The 22,393-nt window shown below is 37.9% G+C and overlaps 2 protein-coding genes across 2 annotated transcripts; both read right to left on the bottom strand.

The window, feature by feature from the left end:
- Positions 1–733: 733 nt before the first annotated feature.
- Positions 734–4,702, bottom strand: LOC115921394. Its single transcript, XM_030978849.1, has 2 exons — positions 4,348–4,702; positions 734–2,304 (listed from the first exon to the last, which is right to left on the bottom strand). Exons 1-2 carry the CDS (start codon positions 4,529–4,531, stop codon positions 734–736), a joined length of 1,755 nt encoding a protein of 584 aa, XP_030834709.1. The 5' UTR covers positions 4,532–4,702.
- Positions 4,703–6,127: 1,425 nt separating this feature from the next.
- Positions 6,128–21,422, bottom strand: LOC105437579 (NACHT, LRR and PYD domains-containing protein 12-like). The gene is made up of 4 exons (XM_030978370.1): positions 21,132–21,422; positions 17,298–18,979; positions 13,533–13,700; positions 6,128–7,043 (listed from the first exon to the last, which is right to left on the bottom strand). The coding sequence occupies exons 1-4, from the start codon at positions 21,406–21,408 to the stop codon at positions 6,861–6,863; spliced, it is 2,310 nt and encodes a 769-aa protein (XP_030834230.1). The 5' UTR covers positions 21,409–21,422; the 3' UTR covers positions 6,128–6,860.
- Between the last annotated feature and the right edge of the window lie 971 nt (positions 21,423–22,393).

Below are 22,393 nucleotides of genomic sequence, written 5' to 3'. Positions count from 1 at the left end.
CCCTACGTGTTATCAGGGTCTGTGATATGGTGTAATATTGAAGCCCTAAAAAAATTGAGCTTCAAAATGATCATGAAGTGCCTCAAAAAAAATTAAAATCTTTGAGTGACTGTTTATACCATACTCGTAAAAACTGTTAGGAAAACAAATTTTTGTTAATTTCAATTTCCAATCATAAATATCTTGATATTCAGACAGGCAATCGGCTTGCAAAAGTCATGGGATTCCTGACTGACCTAAAGGTTTATAATTATCATTGCAGCATGAGCTAAATCCAGGATTTTATTTCAGAATCTAAAACAAAGTTACCGAATCCCTTTACATCAAAATAAAACAATGTGATATAAAGCGTCTCTTCGAAGACCAAGTAAAGGTTATAAAGTGAACTTGATTAACATCAATCACAATCATAAAATCTTTACCTTCGCATTTAAAAAAAGATATGTACTACATGTACGTACCCATGTACACTGTCAAATAGTGTTTTATCTTGCTTACGGTAATTTAAAAAAAAGTTAAACGTCAGGTGTGGACTAAAACACCTATCATGTGCATAACACATACAGACTTCATGCATAAACTGAAAAGCCAAGGGATTTGTTTCCACGATCCATTGCCAATGAAGTGTTCAAATATAATTTTTGAAAAGAGAAAACATTTCACAAAAATATTGTTACAAATTTGTTAGCAACTAGGTATGCATGGCAACAAAATACGAACATCAAGGACACCTTTAAGCATTTTTACAGCCCTTGCAGTACCATTTTCCTTTAGGTACTGTCTTTCGTTTCGGAACAATACATCGTAGATGAACCCATTCATATTTGCACTTTGCACCATCACAGCCGACCATTACATTGTCCGGACTGTCGTCATTTTGGTTGTATGGCTCCTGGCAGTAGCAGAACAGAGTATCTCCATCCATCTTTTTCACATCTTCTTTGCTCTTCCTTATTTCTACTACCCGGGTTACAAGTTCACATATAATGTTCGCTCTCCAAAACTTCTCAAGCTTTGAGACAACAGCATGTACATAAAAATCATTATATTGCACTTGGTTAATCATGAGTTCCTTCCCTACTTTGATAATAAATGTACAGTAATCAACATTGTAAACACGCATCTGCATCTGAACTTGATCGTAATAGCGATGTCCATACTTAAGGTTGGAGTTCGCATCTAGGCAGCAGTACTCGCTCTTGAGGTATTCCTCTCTTGACATGCTTCTTGCAGAGTAGGGGCACTTAATTTCTATCACTCCTTTTCCGTGGCAGCTGCACTCCACAAGTCCATCGGCGCTTGCCCCAAGCCAGTGACGCTCTGCATCCAGTCGTAGTCCAGTGTGAGTGATCTTTATGTCATTGTGGCTGCATGTTCGAGAATATTCCTCAAGTACATGAGATTCGTTATCCCTACCATACTTCAGGGAAGCAGTGTTGATTGGGGCTATGTTGGGGTTTGTTATACTGAGGAGAACTGACTTTGCTGGGTTATCTTGATTTGTGTGGAGGACATCGTACACGCGTGATGCAGTGATTCGGCCAGCTCTCTGGTCATGCCAGACCACGCTGTCCGCTTGTTTTTCTGTGGCCTTCTCGATCTCGACGATCTCTTCCTTTGATATGGTGATCTGATGAAGGTCTGTGAATTTCTGTGGTTGGAGTTCAGTGCTTTGCGTGTAGTAGGAACGGAGTGGAGCTGGGAGTGGAGCTGGGAGTTTACGTTGGGGTGTCATGGCTGGGTTCCTTTTAAATAGGTGGCAAGGAAGTCCCTCAAACAAACTAAGTCCCACCGGTTTCTTGTCGGTTTCCATGAGAGAAGAAATAAAAGCATCTTCTTCGTCCTTGGTGCAGTGAGACCACTTCCTTTTCTTAACACTGTCCTTTTTGATGCTGTCCTTTGCCTTCTCCTTGTAAAACTTAATGTTCCTAATCTTTGCTGGTTCAACATTTGACACGAACCTATTGTTCCACTGGCAGGCAACATCAGTACAAGCTTGTGTCGTATATCCTAGACGTACTGCTGCCTCAACTTTGAAGAGTACTGCTGCAACATGACTGCACGACTCCCCCAGTCCCGCCATACACGTACAGTGAGCTGCAACAACCTGTCCGGTATTATCGGTTGCCACCCAGGGACTGTGGGCAGCGTCATTCAAGCGCTGAGACGGTTTGACAGCTGCGCTGAAGATGATAAACCCCTTGGACGTGACCTGATGATAAACAGTCTGCACCCAGCCTGATTGAAATTGTTGGTGCGCCTCCAAGCTGCGGTAGTTTTTCATCGTGGCATGTGAGAATGGCCCTGCAAAAGAAAGGGGAAAAAAGAATTTAAAAGAAAGAAAAGAGAAATAAGCATACTGCCTATAAATTGAAGACAAAGTAACAAAGTATGATTTGTGTAATATTGATTTGAGGAATTATTATCAAACGGATAGAAAATATTATAATAGACTCTATGCACTTTCTCACAGGATTTACGGCAAACCATGGAGCTATAAGTTAAGAGCTCCATCCCCCGCCCCCCACACCGGAGTCGGAGGGACCGCATGCGTGTTCCCAAAATGTCCAGTACATGCACCAAAGTCCGGCTTGTAGTACACAAAAATCCAGCCCGTATTGGCTTTACACACCGGATGTGCAAACTGAAGCACAATACAATTGCATACCGTACCGATGGTCAGGTGCGGGCGCGCGTGTGTTAAGTTGGCGCCTGTAATCTTAGTTTATGGACGCTTAATAAAAAAACATGAAAAACACTTGCTAAAATGGATCTAAAATCTATTTCTGATTTAGAAAAAATTAAAAAAAATTGGCGGCCATCTTGAAAGATAGCCCGACTGTCAGGGAAAATGTACCGAGCGGCCATTTTGAGGAAAAAAAAGGGCCTCCTTCCTTTTTTTTTCGAAAAAACATGACGCTAAACATGTTAATTTTTTTATTTGGCCTAACTGAACACATGCGCGCGCCCGCAAACCACCATCGGTACGGTATGCAATTGTATTGTGCTGCAGTGTAAGTCTTTGTTTTAGGAAAAATACTCCAAAAAAAATCAGAAAATTGTCACAAAACAGGTACCAAACATCGACTTTTAAATCATAACCATTATTTGGACATTTGATGAATATTTAATTCATTTGGGTATCTTCACGCCGGAGTTTCGGGTCAATCAAAGTTTGGATAGAGATCTAGACTTCTGAACTAGCGCCATAGCAGGTCACGGTGTTTCAAACTAAGTTGATGTTTCTAGTACTTTCTGTACTTTAGTTCAACCTAAGATTTACAAAGACATCTAGATAATCTAGTCTAGATTTCGGGTGCCTACAATTTTTAGTACAAAATGTAAATTTGCCTTTGCCAGTTTGGGCTAGAAATTAGAATTAGAAAAGTGGCCCTTGCCCTTTCTTACTCGTCTCTAACTTTAGTCTTACTAGGGTGTCTGAACGATTTTTCAATTTTCAATTTGGGATCGTTTTTCACCATTTTTGTTTGATATTGGAATAAAAAATGTAATGAGAATAGGTCTAGTCTAATACCTTTCAAATTTCAAGACTCACCGATGTTTCTATCAAAAGATACAGCCCCTCAAAAATTGTGCAATATTCATAGCATTTTGGTCAGAATGGACAGAAAAGTGGTTCACGCAGAGTTATAATTTCTGCTCAAAAGCTGCACAGCTAATGCACAGCACGATATGCAAAGTGTGGAGCAAGGGTATTTTCAAACTGTTGTAACAAATGATCCCTTGGGACTAGAGAAAAAATAAGTGCATGGATATATTCTTTACAGCTGGCCCAACTTATCCCTCGGGGGAGCAGTTCGTGAAATTGGTAAATCTCCGAGTTACCATGGAAACGATGTTTAAATCGCTGTTTTGAGCAAGATATTTTTAGAATTCCGGGGGTGGCCCCCTATGGGGAATATGGAGAAAAACCTGCTCTTTCATATGACACCACATTTATTGAGTTTCACCTTCAGGATCATTTGTTATAAAGGTTTGAATTTCAAATTTTTCATAAAACCATTGACCAATTTTGCTTGGTCGCGCAATGCATGTAGACCACATAGGGATGTGTGCAATCTCTATAATATGGGAAAGATTTTAGCACACAACATCGGGTGCGCGATCAGACACCCTAGTCTTACTCTTACTCTTACTACAATAAATCGGGTTAAATCATGGATTCATGGGCTTGTGACCAATACGTAGAGAATATCATCAAACAATTCATTCAAGATAAATCCCTCCAAGATCCAATATAGACTAGATATAGATCTAGGAAAAAATCTAATGTAGACTACTAATACTACTAGTCTAGACTCTACTTAGACTAGACATTCAACTTACCGTGGCTTTCAACTAAGTAGCAGTAGACATCGGCATATTCAATGCGCGGCCAAGCCTTTGGATCATCTATCCAAACATCTGCTGGATGCTTGTAAGGGCATTTTTCCAGGCCAACGGAGTCCAACTTTACTTTGTAACGGTGCCTTGCATCGTAACTGAGCTGTTCCGTGTAGTTGAATGACATTTTGAGCTAGATAAATGAACGCAATTACACTGGTAATACTGATCTCGATATAGCTATAGCGTGTAGACCTACGTGTATTTGTATTCACCTAGCGCAGACGATGTTTTCACCGCGACAAAATGGCGGCGACCGTGGGAAACCGGAAGTGACGTAAAAGTTGCGTCCCCCTATATTTAAGAATACTACGAGGATGCTTAAATGGGGCTTTGGCACCGGCAGCTCAGTGATGCTGCAAGCAACCGCTTCGGGTTTCGATTAAATGGAATAAAAACAATGCATGCAGCGCGCGCAGCGCGAGCGCAGGTTATCAGTTGACCTATATAACAACGTAAGCTTCGCGTAATATACAGCGTCGACGGCGCAGCGCGCAGGAGCGCCATAGGCTCTTTGTACTAGTAGTATGTTTGTTTGTACACAACTAAACGAGTAGTAGCATAAAGTATGCATAACACTAAATCATGACATGGCTGTCGTATATAAAGAAACCGTCTCTTACTTTATTAGTCTTTGGCGCTAAAGTATGGAAACAGGGAATAATGTGCAATCGGCATAATATTAGGTGAGACAAAATTTGTTATAGTATGAGTCTGATAAAGGTTACATTTAGCCATTTGATTAATTTTAGGCCATCATAACAGTAGACGATGTAAAACAATGAAAGGGTAGCTCCAAATCCAATGCTAGCTAGCGCTGGTCGGCCGGCTAGCGACGGCGCTCCCTTCATACTCACAGACCTGCGGCTGCGACATAATAAGTAAGCCCGGTTGGGCTCCTCGGAGTTGTTTGACAGAAAAGTATAAAAAGCCTACAGTGGATGTTAGATCTAGCCTCAGGTGGTCTTGACTAGACTGTTTTAGTGTCAGTTGGTCAATCCCGAAATAATTATGTGAGCATCGTTCCTCCCTTACGCTCTCCCATACATGTTAGTGTATAATTTTCGTGCGGTGCGATTTTTATTTTAACACGCAAATTACATAGGCAAATCGAGTTGCAATTAATTCGCTCGAGTCGACCACATCAACTTTCCCACATGACGTCATCGGGTCTTATCTTTCGTCTTGGCTAAGACAAACTGCTTTACGTGTTTAGAATACGGCTAAGGCAACTTTCTTAACCTAGACAAATTCTTAGACATTTTCTTAGACTTAAGAAAAATGTCTTAGAAGTTTATTGAATACGGGCCCTGAAATTCTACTCACATGATTGGGGAGACTTGACAACCCTATAGTCCAAGTTTCATTGACTAAGAACTCATACTTTCAAAATTACCGGTATATCAAAAATTCAAAAACTTAACCTTAGTTTAGTTTTCGATGATGATGCTACAACATAGTCCAAGTCCGTTGACCTGAAATGACCTTTAACCTTGACTTTGTGATCTGAAATTCTACTCACATGATTAGGGATACTTGATTACCCTATAGTCAAAGTTTCATTGACTAAGAACCTATACTTTAAAAATTATATCAAAAATTCAAAAACTTAACCTTAGGTTAAGTTTTTGATGTTGACGCCGCCGTCGCCGTCGCCGCCGGAGAAGCGGCGCCTATGTCTCGCTTTTTGCTATGCAGGCGAGACAAAAATTGATGGCTCGTTTTATATGTTTTTTATGCGTTCACTTACATCATAAACTCGATGAAATTAGGGAAAAGGTAAGCTTTTACTTGACGAGAAATATTTCATAAGGTAATGGAGTCCAGTTCATTTTTAATTCAGATTAATGAAAGTGCAGTTTTCCCTCTTCAATTTGACATATCATTCATGTAAAATAATTAACAAGATACCATTATGTATAGGTGGAAACATGTCTGTGTTTTCAAGCTTGTGTGCTCATTACGTATGCATATTGAGCGCTTGGCTTGCATACGACTAGGATAAATACAGGTGTTTTTCGTGCAGCAGCGTACTGACTGAATATGTATATTTAGAAGGGGAAAAGAAAAACCAAACATTTCCTACAGTGGATATCAACCATGTCTATGCCCACACCCACAGTCACACACAAATATATGAGAGCAATACAAAAAAAGGGAAGGGTGAGAATGAGAAAGGGAAGAGGTAGGAATGAGAATTAGAAGAAAGTGGAGAGGTGACATTGAGGGTCTATTCAGACAAAGATGACATATTTAAAAAAATGTAATGTTTCAATAAAATCTAAAACAAGAAAGTGTAGTTTGCTTTCATTCCATGACTATTCCGACGTATCAAGTGAATGGCATTTAACTTTACAAAAAATTAAAATTAGAAATAACTATATATATATATATATGTGCACCATATAATCATTACTGCTCTTATTTATATCATGACCCTCTCCATGAAATTTACTTTAGAACACACATACCTTTATGGATGATGACATTGCTTTCAATGTAGAGTAGAACTCCTCAGTGACCCCCCTCACTGCAAGTATTAGGTCAGTCAGGTTTGGCATAGAACAAAGTGCTTTTGCTAGGTGATGTGATGAAGCTGGTGTGGGACACGTGATATCTTGAAAGCTGAGAGTCTGGATCTGCATTGTTTGTCAATAAAGTTCATAAACTCAACTAAATTTTCTCATTGCATTCTTATATTTACCACAAACTACATGTATATATGCATAATACAGCTGTATATATTCACGTTCTTAACAAAAACAAATGAATCATTTTTTTTCTTCAACTCATGTCTGACAAAAAAGAAATTAATAAAAAGTATTATTTAAGTGGTCTTTTACTTCTTCTCAAGCACTACGCCACAACGTTCACTCTTGTTTAGATTGTCCCAATTCAGTGTTGCATCGCGTAGGGGGTTAGTGCTTTCAGATCTTTTTAGGTGCAAGATGTTAAGTATGTAGATTAGTTAGGTGAAACGGATGCGTTTCTTTATTATCTTCCTTATACAGATCTGGTGGGGCTTTATGGATTCCAATAGTTAGTTAGATGTTGACTAACTGCCAGAGCTTAGAATAGTTAGGAACAACCCTTCCTAGTACAAGCAAGGACTTAGTTAAGGTTCAGTTTTTCACAAAGGTCTTTGTGTTCTTTAATATTCCACTCGTAATCTTTAAGGAATATGAAATCCAACAGATTTCAACTGACAGCCTTACTAAAAAATATTGTGAGCCGGGCAAAAATATCTTTAAATTACTCCTATTTGATTACTTAGCAAGGAAAACAGTATCTCCACATTTTGTAGTTTCCTTGCTACCCATTCTCCCATGGGTATTGCCATTTTTATTAAAATAGTGATGTCATAGTAATACAACTTGTGAAATACCCACGGATCTGTATTTAGTTAATACAATGTAGGACACTCACCTGTGAAATACATGACGATAGTTTCCTAATAATAAACTTTTAAGTTTCTTACAAACATCCCTAATTCGTATATAGCACCTGTAAACCTCCAAGCCTTATCCCACACACTGCCATCCAGTGTTATATAACCAGTTGAATACAATGATTTATTTGATGTTCATACAGATCAAAAAACATGTAAGCCCAATTTGAGATTCAATTAAAATTAAGTCCCGGTTTGATAAGTAAACTAACCCAATGTTTTACATCATTCTAATATCGATCAAAACCATACCCCACACTTTTCAAAGTTGTAGGCATTGCCCTCAAAACAGGCACCTCAAGGGGGTTAGTGGATAGCATTGAAATCGAGAAAGAGAGAGAAGGCCTGTCTTCATCAGCCCGAGTTGGCCAAATAGCCCGGCTATTTCTGATCCGGGAAATTTGCCAGATCACGAAATAGCGAGCTATTTGGCAGGTGAAGATGCAAATAGCGTGCTATTTACACCGGAAATCTTCCCAAGATTTCTTGGGCTAGTTTGCAAAATAGCCCGCTAATTGTGGTCCGTCTTCACTAGCCATGCACGCGATTTTTCGACGCTGTTGCAAGTACAGGAACAAGGACTAAAAGATATACCAGAAGCTTTTAGAGGAGTCCATCTCGCACTAAGCACGCGCAAACACTGAGCAAGTTTCTCAAGCTCGAGTTTCGAGCTGATGAAGACGTGATTTGATCATGCAAAATCTCTTCTTGCAAATGCGAATGTTAAAAACACTAAAAGACATCAGAGGTCCAAATTAAAGGCAAGAATCCCTCTTCCTTCTTATTTCTTCCCATTGGATGTAACCTAAAATGACAATTTGTATTTATCTAAAAAATCAGTATATTATTGTCATCTACCAAATGTTTTACTACATGTTCTTTCTATTTTGTTTTCATTCATAAGGCTCCACTTCTAGACATAATCATAAGATTAATAATTTCTTTCACTTTTTTCCTTGGAACTTCCTTGAATGAAATATTCTTACCACGTACATCTTTCATATTAAAGGGGAAGTCCACCCTGATATTAAGTTGGTTTAATAGAAGCAGAAAAATAAGATTAACAGGTCAGTGAAAGGTTTAGTAAAAGCCGATTTTAAAATAAGAAAGTTATTTTTTAAGGTGCGTTCAATAAAAGACAAATTGGCAACTTTGTGACATACATTGAATCTTGCAAGGTCCCCTCTCTTTGACCCTGTAATAAAAATACTTCAAAAAATGATGGTTTTCCTTGAAGGTACTATGTCCCATTTGCAAGCCAAAAAAATGAAAAAGTTAAATTCCAACTGCATTTGAAAGATAATACTTATTTAGAACTTCCCTAAGAAGGGTGGGGCTTGAAAATGTCTTCAAGTGGGAAAATAATGACTATTAGTTGTCAAATCGACTTTAGGGCTATAGAGCCCAAAAGTAATAGTCTTGATTTTCAGACAATTGTACCGAATGGTCATACGTTTTATGCTGCGCAAAGATTCAATCAGTTTAATCTTGGCCATCACAAGAAGTGGGTTATTGATGTAGACAAATGCTCATGTACCCTTTACAACTCTTTTCATGTATGTTATTACCAAAGAAGAAAAAAGCCAGTCAGTCACTCAATAGTGTCTGACAGTGAAGTCTAGCAAGTAAACGGGTTTCCTTGCATAATTTGAATATAAGGACACTGCTAACGTTTAAATTTCACAGATAGGACATACAGTACATGACATATTCATAATTCCTGCAAAGTTCTACAGAATTTGAGGTTGGCTGCAAAAGGGACATAGTACCTTTAAGAAAATTTTCAATCATACATTCACCCTAAATATAATTATCACAAATAAGTTTTTTTTAAATGCAACTCCTGTATGAAAAAAATCTATTCCGTCATCAATAACTAAGAAAATGAAAGTTCATGAAATTTTCTATACAGAGCAAATTGGGGAGGAGCTCACAAGATACATCACAGTGTGGCAAATATGTGTTCCACTGATGACATCATCAAAAATTCATGACTTTTGTATTTTCAATAATTTGTTTTTCTTATTTTTCTGCTTTTATTAAAACCAACTGAATATCAGTGTGGACTTCCCCTTTAAGTATGTTGTGATTTACCTACATGTATGTGAGTTTCTTTTAGAGCATTCAAGTGGGAGTGTCGTGGCCGAGTGGTTCAAGGCGCTTGACTGAAGATGCAAAGGTCGAGGGTTCGAATCCCGAAACGGCTCTAATATCCTTTGGCAAGATATTAACCTGCACTTGCTACTCTCCACCCAGGTGTTTAATGGGTACCCGGTAGGATGCGACCATCTTTTTGGTCAAACAGATTTTGAGCGTCAAGTAACGCCTGGCTGGAATGCTCCCCAGGGAATGGAGATTGTGCACACAGTGAGTGCGGGCAAGCACTAAATCCAATGACCGGGGTAAATGTAAAGCGTTTTGAGACATTGTATTAAACGCTATATAAAAGTGGAATATTATTATTACTAGTGGAACCCGTGGAAATCCCCAGGCATTGAAAGTGTATTGACATTAGGATGAGTTTGACTGCCAGTGGTGGATCCAGGGTGAGGGCATGGGGGGCATGGGCCCCCAACCCCTGGCCAAAAAAAAGGAAAAAACAAAGATGGTAAACACAATTTTACCTTTAAAAAAAAAGAAGACGGGCCCCCACCCTTGGCAACCAAACAAATATAATTTTACCTTCTTTTTTGTTTTGCTCAAGGGGGGGGGGGGGGGGGGGGGGGTTTGTTGAGTAAAAAAATAAAAGTGCTCACTGCCCTCGGTGACCAAAAATAAAAAAATAGTGCACATTACCCCCCCCCCCTTTTTTTTTTTACCTTTAACCCAAAAAAAGAAGACAGTCCTCACCCCAGGCAAAAACCAAAAACAGTATCATTGTAATCATACAAACAAAAAATAATTGTAATCATAATTTTACCTTTGTTTTGTTTCTTTTCCCCCATCTTCAACTAATCCAATCAATAGAATATATAAAAATTGAAATCACATTTGAGAACATATCTTGTGAAATAGTGTTTTATAGATTTACATTGAAATATGCTATTCTCGAGATAAGGTCAGACTCAGTACATGCAGTAGTCATAACGATCACACTCTCTCGCTTATTCATTGACTTCTAACGTTAACGTTCTATCCAGGCCAGGGCAGGCCAGGCGAGGGAGCTCGAGCTGTGCTGGCTCATGAGCTGACTCACTTATAAATGTATGTCTACACTTTCCGGGTGTTCGAAAACCCAGAAAGTCTATATTTATGGACATAACTTGAAACAAGTCAACGCAAAAAGTAGCATCCCCTTCGCAGGGTAAAATTGGCCTATATACGTCAGAACAAATTACTTCCATTAGACTATACTATTATATTACTAGGCAAGGAAGTTAACCACAAATATGTTTAAACTATTATCAAAGTCAATGCAGACCCATTTCGATTAACTTTTCATGTGGCTCGTAGTAAGGTAGGGGCTCGTAGTAAGGTAGGAGATCGCACATTCACAGGAGATCGCATATTCACTGTTGCAGCAGCTAAGGAGTGGAATAAACTTCCCTCCAGTATAAAAGCTGCTCCATCAGTGGATGTTTTTAAGAAACTCCTTAAAACCTACTTACATGTATTTCCTACTTGATTCGCTATTATTTTTTGTTTGTTCAATGTTATGTTAAGATTTGTGGTTATATTGTTATATTGCATATTATTGTAAGCGCTGTGATATAGTGTAATATGAATAGCGTAGCTAAATGCCTAATAATAATAATAATAAAGTTATCAAACCAGATTTGCATATTTAATGAGCTATGACCTTTGACCTACATACTCCAAAATTTAACTTAGGCTGTGTTTTGATACCCCGAACCTTCATATCAAATTTTAAAATCTGTCAAACATTACTAAAGTTATCAATTGGAAACCAGATTCGCATATTAAATGAGCTATGACCTTTGACCTACATACTCCAACATCGAACTTAGCCTGTATTTTGATACTATGTACCTTCATATCAAATTTCATTAAAATGCGTCAAACATTACTAAAGTTATCGATCGGAAACCAGATGTGTATTTGTTCGCATATTTAATGAGCTATGACCTTTGACCTACATACTCCAACATCGAACTTAACCTGTATTTTGATACTATGTACCTTTATATCAAATTTCATTAAACTTTGTCAAACATTACTGAAGTTATCGATTGGAAACCAAATTTGTTACGAACAGAAGCGTTTCTATATCCCCTCCGACTTCGTCGGTGAGGGGATAATAAAAGAATTATGCCTAAGGTACTAACCCACTGCAGCAAAGCATAGTAGTCGATGCTAACCCACCTGAGAATGTTTTGAAGAAAAAGAACGTGTAGCTCAATCTGGGCTCGCTATGATACAAAAAAATAAGACGCATGCTGTATACCTGGGAACCCTGTGCTTGCTAACATTTTTTCTTCTGTACAGACTGTTCTGTTTAACAGGCATTTAAGCTTTTTGTTTTTCTTCTTCTTTGTCCTTTTTTCGGTGTTATGAAAGATCTTAATTGCATGAAGAACTGTCTAAGATCATCATTTACATTTTTAGAGGTTTAACTCTTATCATGCCACAGGGCTAATCCCCATTGTGCCAAGCCCCAAATCCCCCCGTGCCAGGTTGTTTTGGAGATAATCTGATTAACGCGATGGTTCTATAATTGGCGAGTGCAAAACACACAGCACAGTCCAATGAGCATGAACAATAACTGCTATTACGAATGCTGCATTGCACGCACATGGCACTCAATAGGTAGCTCTCTCGCATGTACGAAGCAGCATAGCGATAGCGTGCATGCAGCCTTGTGGCAGGCTATGAGTTAAGTCTCGAGTTCCTTCCATTGTAGAACCCACTGATTTCTGGGGAAGAAATAAGGACGCCTGGTACAAAGCTACATTTGTTCATGGATCTCTCTTTCATGAAGACTGTTCTGTTAAACGGACATTCAAGCTACTTGTTTTTCTTCTTCCCTGTCCTTCTTTCGGTGTTTTGAAAGATCTGAATTGCACACAGAACTGTCTGGGGAAGAACTGTCTGGGGACGCCCGGTACAACGCTATGTTTGTTCACTGATCACTGGAAAATCACCAATGATGGACGGGTGGTATTTGCGAGCGCCTGCGGCAACATTGGACCGTCTGTACGAGGGTGGGCGGTGGGCATGGCGGGTTGCGAACCATCCAAGTCGTCTCTGTCGATGGCGCCCGTGATGGAAAATCATATTTTGCAGCCGAGCGGCGGGCTTTCGCGAACTGCGAACCCGGTGAGGCTCGGCTCCGGCACCCTGGCTGCATGTTCCACCCGGGGGCGCGTTCTGGGGGGCAGCAGGGAATAAACCGACGGCGTCCAAATCCACAAAATCCTTACGGTATTACTATATAGATTATTATTATTTATTATAAGCATATAACGGCTTACTCCCCGACTATCCTCTAGGTTTTAATGGTTAGTATTCACACTTAAATGCTTTTGTTAACACTGCTTCTGCCTTAGTGAAAGACCATTGATATATCCTTCTGTCAAAAGAACCAGCATACATGAGAGACATTTAAAATAATTAAAGAAAAGTAAAATGTAGATTAGAAAAGGGAAGAAATGGTAATGAGGTGAAATTAAATTAAACACTCACACATATCATACATCACAATTGTGGATAAACTGCTCACCTTTGATTCTTTTCCTTTCCTTGCAAGTGTTTCAAAAAACTGATGATTGAATGCTAGAGAGGTTAGAGAAGCTTTCTTCAAGGATGGCATGGAGCACATTATTATCTCTGCCAAATCTAGTGACATAGTACCGGCAGGTCCAAAATGTCCCATAATTTTGAGTTCAACCTTAATAAAAATGACAAAATGACAAAGTGATTACTGATGGGATGCAGAATATAGACATTTACTTGGATGTTAGGCATACATGTGGACATGTGTAACCTACATGAGCGGTTGCCCAAGATGTGCTGCTAGAACTACCAAGAGTAAGAGGGAAAAGGAAATAAATAAGGGTACAGGCTGAAGAACTATTGCCATGCCACTTCATATCAAATTTCTATTTTTGTGACAGTGGGAATATCTCATCTTAGTTTACCATGTACTAAACAGAGAATCCTTAAACAACATAAAAGGGAGGATATAAGTCTAAAAAACAGGTTTCAAAGGAGATTATTTAAGTTCACCGTGACCATCTGGTGCCTCAAAACTTAATCATTTATAAATGTTAATAAGAACACAATCACTAAATTTAAAGGGTGGATACGGAGCAGAAATTGAGGCTCGCAAAGGAGAAAAGAAGTATCATGTTGATACCCCCTGCGTGCATGAGCATGCACATACATGTATTCAGTCTTACCAAGGGAGAGTGAAGCAGAAGAAAGGTTGAATTGTTCTACAGTAATCATGTACACGTACCGTATGTTAAGAGTTGCAATATCAATAACACCAATTATGCAAGAATATCAAAAAGATTCCTGTGTGCCCTGTTACACTTACAAACCAATATTTTTTTTGTAAGGGATGAAAATGTGCAAACTATTGATGAAGTTCCCTTTCCCAAAATGTTATCTCAACTTAAAGGTATAGATGCACTTCGTATATATTATATGCACGTGCCAGTACATGCATAGCTTAAGTGTATTTGCATTGACGTCCTCGTCAATGCCTTGTAAATTTGCGCGTTCTGAATTCTTTATCTTATTCCTCTTCCACCCAAATCACGTTCGTTTTGCACGCAGTGCTTGTTAATTCTAATTAGGTCCCTTTCTCTTTCCAAATTCCTTTCAGATTTTGTATGCATATTTTTTCAGGCTACCTACATGTACATGTATCTCCACTATCCTAGTTGCTACAAACTTCTAAGAAATTACTCTAGATAGTGCAAGAGTTGCTCTTCGTTTTTGACCTACAAATGGCACTTCAAAATGCAATCTTTATACTTTATATTTTAGTCAAATATCGACTCTTTCAAGAATCATTAATTATTTTACAATATTGAGTGCTGAAAAAGAAAATTTACCATATCTTTCAGGGGTGAGAGCACTAAAAAAAAAAAAAAAAAAAAAAAATCTCAACCACCCCCCCCCCCCCCCTTGAGTAAAAAATTGGGAAATTGATTTACATCGGGAAATTGATTTACATCAGGTAATTATCAGGCCTGAACTTTGTCATCTCAATTCCTTTCTGCCTGAGATTTTTACAGCATCTTTATCTTTGCAATTGCACACGTTCCTGCTGAATTTCACACATCAATGGTCACGCATGATATGTATAGCGCCTTCCAATGTTCTGAAAATTGATGTGTTTATGTGGCCATAGCTCCATCATGCCTGGCTTAATCATTACCCTTTTTTGGATATAGATACTTCAAGATATACGCTTTTCAGCAAAAAAAGGAGAAAGAAATGCAACCTACCACTGCAAACAATTGCTCTCGAAAACCATACTTTTCAGGAAAATTCCTAAATAACTTCAACATGTGCTCAATTTGCAAACTTTATACCTAGGTCTATGAAACTTGGCAGATATGTGCATCAACCTACATGACAACTGCCTGCCAAGTTTCGATCACCACAAGGTTTTTGTAAAAAATGCTGAATTTGCTATGCACCACGTACATTACAATGCGTTTACATGCTACATTAGCGTGGATGACCGTAATGAAATGTTCTTTAAAATAGTACCATACATGGTATATGTCCACACATAGAATGTTGTAAATCAAAATTGAAAGCAGGTCACATTTCGGATTACGCCCAATTGTAACTGCTATGATCGACATCAATTTTGGCTGATTTTTGCTCCCTTCCGAATTTTTCTTTATCTTGAAGAAAAAGTATATACTGGGTGGCCAAACGCAGTTCATATCTCACAGCTGGATTTTAAACTTTTTCAATCAGAACTTTTTAGATGCCATCATTACGAAAAGCTCTCGTTAAAACTATACCCCACCACTATAACACTGGAACCAATGTAAATCAGGTGGGGTATCATGACTCCACTTTCATTTCTCCCGTTAAGACTTTGACAGACCCCGCCACTATAACACTGGAACCAATGTAAATCAGGTGGGGTGTCACAACCCCACTTTCGTTTCTCTAGTTTAAACTTGGACATAGCTCTGTGTGAGAGATGACAGCTGTACTCTTCATCATCTTACGTTATAGTGTACACAAACTCTTACTGGGGCTCTGCCTGAAGGAAATGAGAAGTAGGAAATATATATTTTACTAGTTTTAAGATATTTTCATGTCCAAAAGTCACTTATAATTTAGATGAAGATCATAATGAAAGTTTGAACGAAGCAAAATGACCCAGAATTGGCGATATAACAACAATTTTAATTGTAAAAATTAGCACTCTTTCTCCCTTCCTCTCTTCCTCTCTATCACCCTGTCAAGGTCTAGGCAGGGGATTACATTGTATAGCGCTAGTGTTTATTTTAGGCTTAGCTCTAGGAGTAGTGAAAGTCAAATGGGGGTTTCAATTTTAAAGGACGAGTTGTCGTCTTGTTTTATATCCTGCATTACAATGTGTTGCACTATATGTGTCACATATTATTATGTTAGCATGCAAGGCCAGAGCTGCCAGCCTTGTGCGACCAAAAAAATGAACCATGATGGCAAAAAAAAAGGAATTAATTAACACAAAACTTACAACCACGTGCGACACACTTCCAATGCAGAAATGTTCATTCCTCGATCATGCTGTTTTTTTCCATATTAGGACCTATATTTTATTTACAAGTAGATATTTTCTTTTGGTATTTTGGTATATTAAATCGGCGTCTCATTTTTTAGAGAATTTTTACTCTTCAAGTATTTTTTCCAGAATGTTTTAACCTTAGTTTTTAATTTAATGTGTGATCAAATCAACATTTTGGGGCAGTTGTTTGACAGTATGTAAAAAATAAAAATAAAAAAACCAAAAATTATAAAAATATATTTAAAAAAACTTGTTTTATGTAGAAAAGACGAACTACCATAAATTGGAGGAAAAAACAGAATAATTCTGGGAAAAACGTAATGGTCTGCAAGGCCATGTACGCCAAAGTAGATGGAAAACCATAAGTGAGAAATGATGTGTGCATAATTGTTGCGTGTTGTGTACATAGGATCATCCAATTGCTTTATTTATCCAATGCATGCACTATCGTTCTACGATCGCAGTTCTAGTTTCCAAATTATTACTGTTCAAACCTCTTTGATTTGATTTATTTACCAACATCAATACAGTCTTCATACATTTCATACAATGATATAATTACGAGAAGAGAAATTATTGGTTGGTAAAAGGGGCCAGGTAATAGCACATGTGCTAGTCAAGATGCACCCTTCCATAACTATACAGTTGTACTGTAAGAAAATTGCAAAAGATGTAAAAGTAAGAACTTAACAAAAATAAATGAACTAATTTTGTTCATCAAACTATGATTAAACTTACCACATGTAGTCCAATGAATGCATAACCAGCTACAGTGTGTGCTGTCATGAACTTGTCTATGTACAGCTCAATCTCCTCTGATGAAACCCTGTCCTTTACCAAGGCTGCTACATCTGGGTCCTGACTCTCAAAGGCTACATCAACAATGAAATCAATCTGTTCCTGTGATGCCGCTCTGTTCATGTGCATTCTCTGAAGGATAGAGCTCATTACATGGGTTGCAATACTCTTGTTCTGTGACACAGTGAAGAAGAGGAGATACCTAAACTCCTCCTTCCTTGGCAGCACTACTTGCTCAATCAACCTGTTGAATTCATTACGATCCGATTCATACAGGGAAGCAAGATGGACTCCAGCCATATACTCCTGAAACAGTTTGTGAGGGAAGAAGACTGGCAATTGCACATGAGAATTCCTCTGATGTATGTCCATGCTATCGGTAATTCTGTCCTCCTGAGACAAAATCCCAACCCGACAGGCAGTGTCCATGGATTCAGGGCATATTTCAAAATCATCTTCACCGAAAACCAATGTATTTTCTAGCAGACCATTGAGGGCCTGTTTGGCAATCGGTCCAAGGAGCTCGTCAATTTGTTTCAAATAGGCAATAAGTGAGGGGCTGCCTGCCTTCTTCTCCTTTTTCTGAGCATAATGTTCTTTTAGAAAGACAATCATTACTTTGAATATCTGAGAAAAAGTTTTCAGTGATTTCAGTTCCTTTAGTTTTCGCTCGTCAAGTTGTTTCCACATGAGACACAACATGGCTACATATATAGGATAGTGGGCCATGTTTTCAGATATGACATCGTTATCATTGGTGAACTGGATAAGCTGATTTGCTTTATCATCATTGTTTGGAAAGTATTTGTGAATGTAAACTGACAAATTCTCTCTGTCGAAACCCTCAACATGAATGAATGTGTAGAGCTTCATTAGATCACCATCTGATCTAAACTCTACTGCTCTCCATGGGCGAGTCGTCACCAAGACTGGGCAAGAGGCAAGTTGATCCGAACAAAGAATATCTACAAGTGCAATATCACCAGTCTCAGATGAGCTTCTGCATGCCTCTGAGGAGGTGACCCTTGGCTGTGATGGCTGAAGTTGCGTTCGATCAGTAGACTGTGATTCACAAGATTTTGTCTTCATGATTTTGCCACTGACTTCGTCTAGCCCATCGAATGCAATGAACACCTTGTCAGGATTTGAGCGGATATACTCAGTAATCTGAGAAACTGTTGCTGGATTGCTTTTGTCCAGATAAGACTTTGCAATCTCGCCAATAGTGTGTCGCTTAAATTCACGTAGAGGAACAATCAAGACCCACACAAAGTCACTGAAATGCTTCCCTTCAATCCAGTCCCAGGCAATCTTAGCACAAAATGTAGTTTTTCCAGCCCCTGCCTCTCCCTGAATCATGATCCGCTTGGGGAACTCTCCATTGACTTTGAGGTCAAGAATATCATTGTAATCTAGCTTTCGCTTCTCTGTCCCATGCTCTTCTTGTAAGTAGAGATTAGTATACATGTCTTTAAACTGCACAGTGGAAGCAGGATTGAGAGGATCAGTTCTGATCTTACAAAGAGTTGACCTGTACTTGAACTTGAAATCAATTGCACACCGCTTAACCAGTTCAGGAGATAGAGGTTTGGTCTGTGATTCTGACAGTCGTGATGGTCCTCCTAAAAATACATAGATAATCCATATTCACATGATATCTAAAGGTAAACATAGTTTGATCTTTACAAGGTACATCTAAAAGGATTGTAAAGGCTCTGGGCTAATAGTGTGACCTACGACGAGGTGCATGTACTCAAAGACACAAAGTCCTACATATACATGTTTGTCTGAACTTATTTGATTTCATTCAGTTTAAGGGCATTCAAAATCTGAGTAATTTAGGTTTACATGACACTTGTACATGAATATCACTGGAATAATTTTTCCAAGGACATTTCAGCAATGCATAGTTTCTCTGACAATCACACATTTTATTTTGAAAAAACTCGAGAGAAATATGACTGCATCTCCAGTATGCCTCTGCCTAAATTCAGTTAAGATCAGGGCTTGAATCAATCTTTAAATATCACAATGAGAACAAAAAGCCTAGATATATAAATACATGTTGATTGATCTTTACAACCTTTGAACTTTGACCTGACAATCAAATATCTGATCACTTGTCTCCCTATGTTGACGCATACCATATGTAATTTGTTTTACATTTTTTAATCACCTAAAATAGCATACAAATATACACTGTCTTGAGAGGTTCTGGTTGAAACTACGGGCAAGAGAAGCAAGTGGTACTATTGGAGTCACCCAGGCCCATAGTTTTAACCAGTACCTCGAAAAGAAGGAAGAGTATTTTTTGTTTCTATCCTGCATCAACAAAATTAAAAAATATCAAAAATTAAAATCTTTTAAACATTTTGAATTTGATTAAAGATAAAGGTGAGTTCTGGTCATCTGATTGCATTGTGAAAGAAAAGGTGTGGAATGGATCAGAAAAAGTTGATCATGTAGCATGTAAGTATTGATGTGTACTGCAAAGTTCTGGAGTCATCAAAGTCATAATAAATTTTGCCCAGTCTTGGTTAAGTAACAAGTACTGTACACAGAAAGATCTGTATGGGACTACACAAATGGTGTCGGGGCTACTAACCTTGATCTCCTAATCTTTCTATGCTCATTACTCAGCCAGTATACATTTACTACCAAAATTGTTTGGCAAATGACATTTATTTGTAATCTTGAACATGCAGTGTGTAAGTATTGTTTGATTCTGTGAGAATTCATTTTCTTTCTTTTTACCAGAACTCACCTTTATCTTTAAATTTCATTAAAAAAACAAAAAATACAAAAAAAATTAACAAAAATTTAACATTTCAAGATTTTACAGTTTTTTTGCTAGCCGTAAATAGTATTTTTTTGCAAAATCACATGAAGAGCTCTCAACCAAACAATTTGTGATGCAGGAAATATAAACTTAAAATAGTTATTGGTATGGTGATAATCGTTTCATTTTGCTGACTTTTTACCCTCTTAACCTGACATTATAATCAGTTTGTCTCAATATAGCGGCTCAAACCATTCTTGAGACATTGCAATAATGAGGCTAAAACCCTACAAATTTATTTAATTTGACCCTCATGGCCCTTGGCCTTTGACCTACACTGTACTTATCCCAAAATCTTACCACTTCCTCTCACTTTTGTGATGCATGATAACACCAAGTTTCAAGTTCATACGTCCAGTGGTTCTGTCATATCATGAGAGTAAATTCTGTAATTTCATAACTTTACCTCTATGACGCCCTTAAACCCCAAATCTATTGAAGATTATCTTCCTTAGTTCCTATGGTGATAAATACTATCACCAAGTGTGAAGTTCATACCTTAAGTGGTTTTTGAAATATCGCAATAACAAAAAAGCAGGACGGATGGACATACAACCCAAAAACATATTTTCTCCGGCTCCATCTTCGGTGGGCGGATGCATAATTATAGTTTCAGAATGGAATGAAGCAAAAAAATATAATTTGTTTGTAGAACGTTTGCATGTTAAGAAAGCTGACATATATCAAATTCTGCTGTCACTCAAAGTACTTGTACATGTACTATATTGGTGTCCAGATAAATAGCTAGGATTAACAAAGCTAAATTAGTAAAATTATGAAAAGATGCGAAGGGCCTGATAAAACTTGACACTTCTGTAAATTGTGGCAAATGAATAGAACACAGAGCACTCACTATCTCTATGGTAAAAACTGACTTCACTTTTATGAATGGTCTTCTATGTCTTCTGGTGTAGCAAGAATTAAAATCTGTTTACCTGTGCTGTTTGGAATTGGAGGTCCATTGAGTAATCCGTCTGATAGGGAACCCAAGTCAATCTCTCGTAGTTTGTCTGCCAAAAGCTGTCGTGTGTTTGAGTGTGAAGGTTGCTGCATGACATTCCATTTCATAAAGACATCCAGTAAGGCATTGGTGTAGTTCTTCAAATTCTCAACCAGGATTGCCTGTAGTTGAGCATAGGAGAACCCTAGAGATATCCCTACAGCGTTATAGTAAGATGGAGCGATGTCCTGGGCCAGCTTCAGGAACTCCATTTCACTGACAGTACTGTAAAATGAATAATAAATCAACTGGGTACAAATTAGTTAAAGAGCATCCTCTTGGCTGAGAAGCTATCATGTGACACTCAACAATTTGTATTACATAAGTGCTCTAGTATGCAATATACTATTCTGGGGATATCAAAATATAATGCCTGCATGTGATTTTAACATTTGAAACATATATTGCCCAAGTTGCAGGTGAGTGCGGTTTTGTTCTGGCAAGGGTGATTATTCCCCAAAAAGCAGAGTATGTCAGTAAATCCAATAATAATGATAATGATGATGAAAATAATAAGAACAAAAGGATTACTACTACTTGTAAAAATAATGATATTGTTTACATGTACCATCATTACTAGAATTGATGATGATGATGAGGATTATTATCATTATTATTAATAATATCATTATACCTTCGTCATCATAATTATCATCAGCATCCTGAATAATATGTATTCACTAAGTTTGTTTGATAACATGATGATTTTAAGTGTCACATTGACGCATTCACGACAATTTCTGTGTCCAGTACATGCATACCTGCCAACATTTGAAAATGAGAATTAAGATTTTTTAGCACGGTATGTCTTCGAAAATAAGAAATCTGTACCCTTAACAGGCGTTCGCACATGCAGCGGCAGTGTAACTGGCAATACGCAGTAAATCTGTGCAAAAAAGCGAATACAAATTCACTGCTCAATCATGCAGCCCTTCAACACACGCAATACTTGAACTCTCACATCGCGGCATATGATAAAACAAGCTTAATTTGGCTTAAGCAACATCAAAAAAAATATTAAATTATTTTATTTTTTTTTAATTAAAAAAAAATTATTTTAAAAAAATAAATAAAAAAAAAAACAATTGAAATTTTGAAAATTCGGGATATTTCGGATTATTCGGGAGGGTTGGCAGGTATGGTACATGTGACTTTAGCAAGACTGGGCAAAATTATCATTTTGATTGGTTCTTTTGC

The sequence above is a fragment of the Strongylocentrotus purpuratus genome, unplaced genomic scaffold (assembly GCF_000002235.5).
Source record: "Strongylocentrotus purpuratus isolate Spur 01 unplaced genomic scaffold, Spur_5.0 spur5_scaffold_1, whole genome shotgun sequence".
Lineage (NCBI taxonomy): Eukaryota > Metazoa > Echinodermata > Echinoidea > Camarodonta > Strongylocentrotidae > Strongylocentrotus > Strongylocentrotus purpuratus.
Note: the sequence above shows the minus strand (reverse complement) of the source record. Positions and strands in the feature narration are given on the sequence as shown.

What these genes read in the sequence shown, in the direction of transcription:
- LOC115921394 (XM_030978849.1), bottom strand. Translation starts at nt 4,531, where the DNA reads ATGTCATTCAACTACACGGAACAGCTCAGTTACGATGCAAGGCACCGT. An exon ending in CTACTTAGTTGAAAGCCACG is followed by an intron (nt 2,305 to 4,347) that starts GTAAGTTGAATG and finishes TTTCTTTTGCAG; the next exon opens with GGCCATTCTCACATGCCACG.
- LOC105437579 (XM_030978370.1), bottom strand. Translation starts at nt 21,408, where the DNA reads ATGGAGTTCCTGAAGCTGGCCCAGGACATCGCTCCATCTTACTATAAC. An exon ending in TCCAATTCCAAACAGCACAG is followed by an intron (nt 18,980 to 21,131) that starts GTAAACAGATTT and finishes ATGTATTTTTAG; the next exon opens with GAGGACCATCACGACTGTCA. An exon ending in GGAAAGGAAAAGAATCAAAG is followed by an intron (nt 7,044 to 13,532) that starts GTGAGCAGTTTA and finishes CAAACAATGCAG; the next exon opens with ATCCAGACTCTCAGCTTTCA.